Source organism: Mustela lutreola, chromosome 13, assembly GCF_030435805.1.
Source record: "Mustela lutreola isolate mMusLut2 chromosome 13, mMusLut2.pri, whole genome shotgun sequence".
Classification (NCBI taxonomy): domain Eukaryota; kingdom Metazoa; phylum Chordata; class Mammalia; order Carnivora; family Mustelidae; genus Mustela; species Mustela lutreola.
Genome location: NC_081302.1, coordinates 24892976 through 24902633, shown reverse-complemented (window position 1 = coordinate 24902633; position 9658 = coordinate 24892976). Strand labels below are relative to the sequence as shown.

Here is a 9658-nt window from a genome sequence, read left to right as displayed (position 1 = left end):
TCCAAAGGGTTATACTGAACTTCAATAATCTAAGATGATTTTTTTTGAGTGGTTCATTTCATTATACAACTGTAGTTCTTAAATACTTAATCTGTAATTATCTTAGCTATTCAATTTTTTCTGAAAGCCCATCAAATTTTGATGGGTTACAGTAGAGTCAATATGGGTTCAGCTTTCAGGATTGCTCTGTTTGTAACATGTGTTTTCATGGAAACATTATTGGCATATCTTTAAATTTTGATTCTAAGAAGAAAGTCTTGCATGTCCTGCATATTCCTTTTCATAATAATAATATTTTTGGTGATAAAAGAAATAAATAAAAGAAAGAGATAAAAGGAACGCCAGGGAATTATATGAAAAATTTAATTTTAGCCTTCTTTTTTTTATGGTTCAGCACCACACTGAAGCAAATCAGATAAGTTAAAAATCTTGAGTATGCATTTATTGTATCTACTGATACCATACAGAGTTAGTTCATCTTTTAAAAATTAAATAATGTTTCAACTGAATAATGTGTGCTAAGATTAAATCTTTAGCACATTTTATATTTCCATTTTACTTCAAGTAAGCTTACAGATTAAAAAATAATATTTATAAATTAGCTAGCATAAGAACTGAATTAGAAACCAATCTACTTAATATTCTACCAACACGTTAAAAATGCATCCTTCCGGTACCCACACTTGCACATTTATCCACCTCTTTGTACACACCAAATGACATTTATTAACAACCTGGAAAAAACTAAATTAGCAAACTGTCCTTGGAATCACCAATGTAATTTTTAACACTTGTTAAAATGCCTGCCAATTTTAATTACATCTGATATAAATACTGTTAAGAAAAAGAATCCTGTTACATTAATGTTAGATCAACCATTCCAGCTTCCTCCTGGGTAAACATGTAAAAATGGTTAAACAATAAATTTCTATGGCAACAACTTAAATTCTAGGATATTCTTAGTCACAGCAGCAACCACAGAAGCTACTGCTTTCTTCAAAGCAGCAGAACTAAACAAGATATTTCCTTTTTTCCTCCTTTTCCATCTGGTACAACTAAAATCTCTTTTACTTTGATGAATTAAATATGATTTAACTAGAAACAAGGTATCTCAACTAGTGCACTGGCAGGTACAGGTATATGAACATTTCACATAGAGACAACAAGAATAAGCTAGGTACTTCTAAATGAAAGTTATGTGCTAAGACCGTATATCTTGTCAACCAAACTAATACATAATATATATTACTTTAAAGCAAAATAATATATATAGCTATATATTAGTTTATATATATATATATATATATATATATATATATATAATTGTCACAGAGATTCTTTATCAAAATGAAAAAGCATTCTCTAAATAATGAATTTTCTTTTACATTAAGTCATTGCTTATGTGTTCTACATGGATCTTAAAACATATATTGGTGTTTATTAAAATATTTGACAATTCTAATTTTTAGAATCAATAAATAGATAATTTAGTGATTTGAATACCTATAATTCACAAAAGCATATAGCAATTCATCTTTTTTCTTACATGTTCCCTTTTTATACATTCTTGGAGAACACACTAAAGTTAAACCCTCTAAATGTAAGGCAATTTTCTTTTGCTGAAGACATATTAGAAATATAAAGGGCTACCAATTCATACTTAATTAAGAAGATACAAGTTGGGTCTTTGATTTGTTATAAAGTATTTTTACAGCTGTATGTATTTAAGGATACTCTTCTTTAAGAGTTTTTCCTGTTAATATATATGACCATATATATGACCGTGCCATTCAAATAATGAGGTTTTGTAGTATGAGGCAAATTGAATTTAAATATTGCTCTAGTATCTACCAGCTATGATCTGAGTTATTGCTTACTCTCCTTAAGCCTCAATTTTCTCATCCGTATAATGGAAATAGCAATATTGTTTTAAATTATTCTGTATTTATAAGGGTTAAATTAAATAATTATGTAAACCATTTAGCCCATGCCTGACACATAATAACCACTAAAAGCTGTTAAAGCTAACATTTGAGAAATAGGTTTACTCATTAAATTTTGTCCTCTCTATGATAATTTATTTTTAATTTGTATGAAGAAAACTTATTGCCCCAGTGAACATCTTCTAGGAGAAGTTCTAGTTTCCTGACTTAATCATGTATTAATTTTAAAAATTACTATTATGCCTAACTAGATATTTTTTAAGTATCAACTCTCACCAACGATGTAGAATATCTATCATCTTTTCTTTTCCTTCTTAAGGTTATAATATTGTTGAATAAAACTTTTTCCCTCCTCCAACTTTTCCATTACAAGTGAATCTGTAGATTGCTTATTACGAACCCAGCTGTACTTAAAAAAAAAAAAATTAAGGCCTTCATAAGAAAAATAAATAAGCAGCCCATAATATTTGTCAGAGGATAGTAAGTTCCAATTTTATCACTATGAAATGCACTCCCAAACAAAAGAATCAAGAGAGAAAAATGATGAATGGCCTTAAGGATAGTCATAGTTTATAATAAAGATTTTATTTAAAGATCATTAAAATAAATAATACATACTCCAGAATATCAGTGTTCTGGGAAATTACTTCTCTTTAAAATATGAGTTCTATGAATTCTAGAAGGCAAATCTTACTACTACTGCTCTGGGGGCTTTCATTAGCTGATATATATATATATATATATATATATATATATATATATATATATATCCTTCAATCTGTAGTCTTTTAACAAACTTCTCCAGGGTGGACATGTGGTGGAATGCAGACTCCCCCCCATCAACATGTGTAATTTTGTTTGCTTTTTGTTCCTTAACTGCTGAAAAAATAGGCTGCTTAGAAATCCCAGAGGAGTATGATTGAGGCCAGGTTACACTGGCTCATAAAATTCCAACAGTTCAATGCTTTTCTTGTTAATTACTAGGCCACAACCAGAAATCCAAATGATGGGAAAGAAACACTTCTTTAGGATAATGATTGATTTCCATAAAGATGAGTGCTTTAACAAATTTCAGTATGCAGTTGTTGGGGCGGGGAGGGTGGGTGGGCACTAATTAGTTTTACCGTTTTCAGCAGATGTTGAATTCAAAACGCCAGCAGCATCTCAAATGCCAGTCATTAGGGCTGTCTTTCATCGAAGAGTGCTGACCAATGAAATCTCCACTCTGTTTAATGAGACCGATCTAGGCAGAGTCAATTAAATCAAATCTCTACTAACATCCTTAATATATCTGCAGTGTGTGCAGCAACAGCAGAAGCAGCAGGGAAGGATTTCCTGTATTAATAAAGGGATTCACTGCCGCATAAGGAGAGGGGGAAAAAGGGGTGGGGGAGGGTATGTTGGGGAAGACCTTACTTCACCAACAGGGGAAAGCTGGAAAAGCCCGGGTGGGGATGGAGGAGGAGGGCAGCTACGTAAAGGATAAAGAGCTAAGTAAAACGATTAGAGAGAAAGCCTTGATACCGCTCTAGAAGGGATCCACCCCCAACCCCTCTCCCCCCAGGTCCCTTCCACGGCAAATCCAATTTATCAATTGCAAACTTGAAGCTGGAAAAATGTAAGGACCCAGAGTTGAAAACATTTTCACTTTAATACTGAAAAAATATGCCATTATAAAATCCTCGAATAGAATTAGTAAGTTTCACGTGCTTCCTCGGTTCTTTTTTCCTACTGTATAAGTAAGATTTACACCAGCACAGAATTGCTACCATAAGATCGCAGCCTAAGCACTAGAATGACATTAATTGGTCATGCTTAACTGCCTCAAAATCTTTTTTTTTTTTAATAATTACACTGATACTATAATAGAAATCATGGGTACTTATTTTACATTCAGATGGAAGGCATTATTGGATATCTATAGAAAAATATTCCCCCTCAAAAAAAAAAAAAAAAAAAACCATCACCATCAGAATAAAGGAAAGAACCCCCAAAACAACCCATAAAACTTCGCTCAACAAAATACATTTTTAACTCAGAAAATGGACTGATGATTAGCCATGCAAATGTCTTAAATAAAACCTTTACATTTTTTTTTTTCACAGTAAACGTACGTACGCTCTGAACTGCCTACCGATCACAAATAATGGCGAAATGGCACTTTCTGATTATACTGTTTTGTTTATAGAAAGTTTGATACGATGGGACTTATCAGGTAAGAGGGTGGGTGCTGTGAACGTGACGCCGTCTCCAGTCGCCAAGGAGGGCAGCGTCCCTGGAGCGCGTGGTTTCCATGCGAGCCATGCAGCACTTTTTGTTTTTGTCAGAAGTCAAAGTTATTTATTTACAATACATTCATGCCTTCGTGCAACTGCCCGTCCCTGCATAGCCAACAGGGAGCCATCACGCCCCCCTCCTCACGGGGCTAATCCACAGGGGAAAAATAGATATCTATCTCTCTATATAGATGTGGGTATATGTATATATGTATAGGACCGCTGCAGCCACCCCCATCAGCTCCACCGCAGAGGGCTAGTTCTTTGAGCAGGGCCCCTGCTGGGTTTTATCAAAGGGAGCTCGCAGCAAAGAGCGATTTGGCAGCGCTCTCCCAGCTCGCCACAGTCTGCTCTTTGTTTCCAGGAGGGAGCTAAGGGGTCAAACCCTCTCACTGGAGCGAGTTCATAGTTATTTATTTACTTATGTCCATAAAGCCTTGAGGCGCGCTGGGTTTGGGTCTGGGCTCCTCTGACCCCGGGGATGACAGCGGGGTGGGGACAGGTTGGTGGTGGTGGTGGGGGGGGGGATCGCCTCCCTCCCCACCCCCGCTCTACCCCGGTTGGGGTCTTAGTCTGAGAGCGAGTGGGAGCCACAGTCATATACTCTGTGGGCCCCATCTGCGTTGTAAGGCCCATTGTGCCAGTAGGAAGAGTCACAGACTGTCTGTAGGGAATTAATTTCGGACGCCGAGGAGTTGGCGTCCCTTCTCTTAGATCGTTTTCTATTCCTCAGGATAAACACGAGCATGCCCACTACAGTGAAGGCGGAGGTGACAAACACCAGCAGCAGTCCCGGGACCAACACCGAGATGGACACCCTGCTGGTGTCTAGATAGGAGTTGGAGTGCGTCCCGGTCTCCGCCAACCCAGTGCTGTTTTTACTGTGCGAAGTTAACGTGGGCGAGATCCTCGCGTACAGCTGGGGGCAGATCTCGTCATTGGAGAGGAGCATGAAATCCTTCCTAAAGAAGTTCACCGGCGTCTCACACTTGAGGTCGCTCATCAGCACTTCGGAACCCAGGCGTTCTGCCCATTGCTTAAAAGGCACAATGGTGCAGGAGCACTCCCAAGGGTTTCCGTGCAAGTCTATCTGGATGATGGAGGTTAACTGGTCCAGCACCCCTGCTACCGGAAGGTACATGAAGTAATTGTTGTGCAGGCTGAGCTTAGAGAGGGAGACCCCAGCGAACACGTCCACTGGTAGGGACCTCAGTAAGTTGTTATTGAGAATGAGGATCCTCAGTTTGGGCATGGCATTGAATGTGCCAGGAAGGATGAGCTGGATTGCATTGTACTCCACGTTCAGGTACTCAAGGTTTTGCAGCCCAGCAAATTTCTCCCGGGACAGCGTGTCCAGGTAGTTGCTATCCATATACAGCCACCTGAGGTCCAAAAGGTTCTTAAAAGTGTTGTTCTCTACAGTAGCAATGTTATTGTTGCCCAGATCTAACAGAATGAGATTCTTGTAATCCACAAAGTGCGATTTTCGGATGCTATGGATCTTATTATCTCGAAGGAAAAGCTCCTGCACGTTGGAGAGTTTGGGCTTCAAATCAGCCAAACTGCTCACGTTCCGGTTGTTGCAGTTCATCTTTAAACCCGACCCCGGGATGTGGTCGCAGCTGCAGCCCCCAGGGCAGGGCAAGCCATTGGCTGGGGGTTTGTTTCTGGCGCTGCCGGTCGCTATCGCAGCAGTGGGTCTTATTTTGATCTGCCAGTTGCCTGGGATCTTTGTACCTCCGTTTGGAGCAGACCCTGGGGTGGCATGATCCTCTTGCCCATTTGTCTTGAAAGGGGTTGGCAGGGGGCCAGGAGCGAAGGTCTCTTCTTGGGCAGGGGGCGCTGGGAGACTTGAATCCACTCGGTTTTTCAAAGGACACAAGTCCTGTTCTGTGGTTTCATTGAGGTCTTTCCCCTGTAGTCTGGTGGGGGCTTCACAGACAACTCGGCCGATCAGAGCATTTTTGGGAATATTTTCCAGCCATTCTTTCAGGGAGAGGAGATCACAGGTGCAGTCCCACGGGTTATCCTCTAGCAGAATCTCGGCAATGCCAGGGATTTGCTCCAAGACTTCCTCATAGGGCAGCGTTTTCAGCCTGTTTCCCCGGAGGTCGAGGTGGGTGATGGGCACATACTGGAACACGTTGGCAGGTAGGGTGCTGATGAGATTGTCATTTAAAATGAGTACCTCCAGCTTGTTCAAGTCCTGGAAGGCCCCAGGGTCTATATCCCGTAATAAATTAAAATCGGCCTGGAGGTATTCCAGATCGTCCAGCCCCAGAAAAGTCTGCTTTCGAAAAGACTTTATCTTGTTGTTGTTGATGTGCAGCCTTTTCACCAGCTGCAGCCCCAGAAAAGCCCCAGGAACGATTTCATGCAAGCCATTGTTTTCCATGTGCAAACTAACCGCATTATAAAAGTTAGCAAACTCATTAGGGAAAAGTCGAGTGAGGGAATTACCATGCAGAAATAGATGGTAAAACTGGGAAGTCGGGGCGGTGAAACGCTGCAGACTTGTAAAGCCCTTTTTTTCACAGTCTACGTGTAGGTCCCCTTCTATCTCATTGCAGGAACAGATCTTCTCTTTACAAACGTCCCCTGTAACGTTTCCAGCGGCAAAACAAAGAGACGTCTCCAGCAACAGAATCCAAAGCAGCATTTTTAAAGCGAGCAATTCATCCCCGATCTCATCACAAAGTAACAGCGACCATCCTGCTCGCCACAGACACAATTCAAGTTCATTTAGTGCTCCAATGTCCGAACCCAGGGAAGGAGAAGAAAAGGGTTTGGGGGGGTGGGGGCGGATTCCTTCCTCCCTAACCCCCCCGCACTGCAACAACCCAGGCGCCAGTCAATAATTATATCCACAGACTATCCAGGCACGTAGTGCAAGGCAAGCAAAAAGGAAAAATAAAAAGGAGGAAAAAAGAAAAGAAAGAAAAAAAAAAAAGAAAAAGAAAGGAAGAAGAGAAAGAAAAGAAGAAAGTAGAAAAAAATAACCCCACTCCCCCTCAACCCTTTAAAATTAACAAAAGAAGTTAAATATATACATATAAATTAAAAATACACCCTTACAGAACCTGGTCTAGTGGTCCTCACTAATCAGGAAAGGAACAATGCTAGTAATTAGAAGCAAGTGCATGTTAGAGAAACAAGCAGAGGGTTTGCAGCGTAGTACAGGCGCACTGCCTGTGCATGGCTGTGCGTCGGACTGACCTTGCCTCTCTGATATAAAGCAGGGTTTTCGGCGGCTTCTGTAGCTGAGGCGGCTGATGGAGTTCTTGCTGTGGCTGCAGGTTGCCCAGAAGTCCCCCCGAGGTGCTGTCCAGTCCCCCCGGTGCTGAAATCACGCCCGACCGAGGAACTCACGCCGCCGAGCCAATGGCGCTGGAAAATTTCCGCAATCGCTGCGTTTTGTAGCTGTCCATCCTTTTCCTTTCCTTCCCTTCGGTCCTCTTCAGCTTTTTTTCTGGGCTCCGGCTCTCGGTTACTAGCTCTTCTTTTCTTTTTCTCCTCTTTATTCTGCTCTTTCAGAATTACGTGGAGGGGGTGGAGGGCGGGGGGCGAGTTTTCTGAGGGAGGGAGAGAGCGCGAGAATGGGGAGGGGGGTAGAAGAGAGTTGCTAAGAAGCTCTGCTTGTTCCAGCCTGGTGCACTCTGAAAGATCTGACACCCTCTGCTGATCTGCAGTAGCAAAAATCCATCTGGTGAGGGAATGCTGAAGGAAAAAAAAAAAAAAATCAATCCACGTACAGGGCAAGCGTTAAAAATGTGGGCATTAAAGGCTGTCGATCCACATAGACGCTTATTTTAAATGGATTATTTAATTCTTTTTGCGTGCTGAAAACTTTACCCTTTCCTTTCCTTAACGACCTCACAGCCCCCACTACCTCCAGCATTTGGAAAGGAGTGCTTTTAAAACATTTATTTCCCAATGGCTTGAATAAAATTAGTGTCAGGGTGTCAAGCGAACAGCAATTTGAGGTAATTATACGGCACGCCATTTTCATCGGTGCTTTAAATGCATTTCTTCCGTCTCTGCAGTACAATGTTTTATGCTATTTGATGTCTTTGAATTTTTTTTGGCATGTTGAAAGTGGTTATTTGGAATATATAGTCATATCATATATATTTTTTAAACAATATAACTGGGTATGGATTTTTTATTGCATGGTATATAATTTAGACACATACTTTTTCTTTTTTAAACTTGGCATAGAATTTTAGTCAATTTGGTCGTTGAGAGTTAGGTTTCTCTGATGATATTTCTTGGATGTTATTTAAGTCTGCAAAGTGAAAATACAATGCAATGGCTTGCGTCTTTGAATCCAGACCCTAAAGCTTTCACTGAGAACCGGAAAAGGAGGGAGGGAGCAGGAAAAAAAAATCCCAGTATGATTCGTGATTGCTCTTAAATACCCACTGGCAGACTGGCATGCGCACCACACACACACACACACACACACACACACATACACACTCTCTCTCTCTCTCTCATACACACAAAGTTTCCGAATCCATATGGACGAATTTAAAATGCTTACAAGTAAATAACCAGTTGCACTTTGAGAGAGAGAGAGGGAAAGAGAGAGAGAGAAGTAGAGAGAGAGACAGAAAGAAACCACTGATTTCTAAAGCCCAGTGTGAATGTTATCTGCAGGTAGTGGGCAGTTTCTCTTCTCTGGGTCACTGGTGCTGGTGGAACACCCAGCTAGAGAAGGAATCATCTGGTTCCTCAAACTTAAATGGAGCTTATAAACACCAAGTTCTAAAAACATCTGAGAAGGGAGAAAATGTGAGAATGCTGCTTGTTGGAAAAGTCAGCTGTTCTGCTGACTTTTTTTTGACAGAGTTGACACCTTTTCTATCAATATATTCTAAAACTTGAGTGCATGATTTTAGGGTTTGAATTTATAGGATATTATTATTATTTCCTTTCTTCAGTAGAAGCAGAAATATGTTTACATCAGTTTCCCTTTTAATTAGGTCTTACACAGTTGGACCCCTGTTAATATGCCTACTAATAATCTGAGTAAGCGATCCAATATTCAAAGATGTGTGCATTTTGAAAAGGCTAGAGAGTTAAAGAATTCCAGGAAGGACCAAGGATGAGGAAATTCAGGAAAGTGTAGAAGAAATTTTTTTCCCTGGGTCCAGAAGCTAATTCTTAGGGGTAGGCAGTTTTCATTATCTGTATATAATATTTTCATATAATGAAATGTATTGTCTTCTGGTGAAATTCAGTAGGAGGGCATGGATGAACATTCAGTTTGGTTGTGTGTGTGTGTGTGTGAGAGAGAGGCCTTTTACAGACAACCTATTACTCTTCTAAAACAGTTCGGTTCTTATTTCATTTAACCCATTACTACATGCAGAAAGAGAAAGAGCTTAATCTGAAACCATGTCACAGGAAAACTGCTATGCAGTTGAGAAGTGCAGA

The 9658-nt window shown here is 40.3% G+C and overlaps 1 protein-coding gene across 1 annotated transcript; it reads right to left on the bottom strand.

Annotated features, from left to right (window-relative positions):
• Nucleotides 1–3575: 3575 nt before the first annotated feature.
• Nucleotides 3576–7898, bottom strand: SLITRK1 (SLIT and NTRK like family member 1). Its single transcript, XM_059144553.1, has one exon. It carries the CDS (start codon nt 6876–6878, stop codon nt 4788–4790), a length of 2091 nt encoding a protein of 696 aa, XP_059000536.1. The 5' UTR covers nt 6879–7898; the 3' UTR covers nt 3576–4787.
• Nucleotides 7899–9658: the final 1760 nt, after the last annotated feature.

Bases quoted from the DNA above. Each gene is read 5' to 3' on its own strand.
- SLITRK1 (XM_059144553.1), bottom strand. From the start codon at position 6,878: ATGCTGCTTTGGATTCTGTTGCTGGAGACGTCTCTTTGTTTTGCCGCT.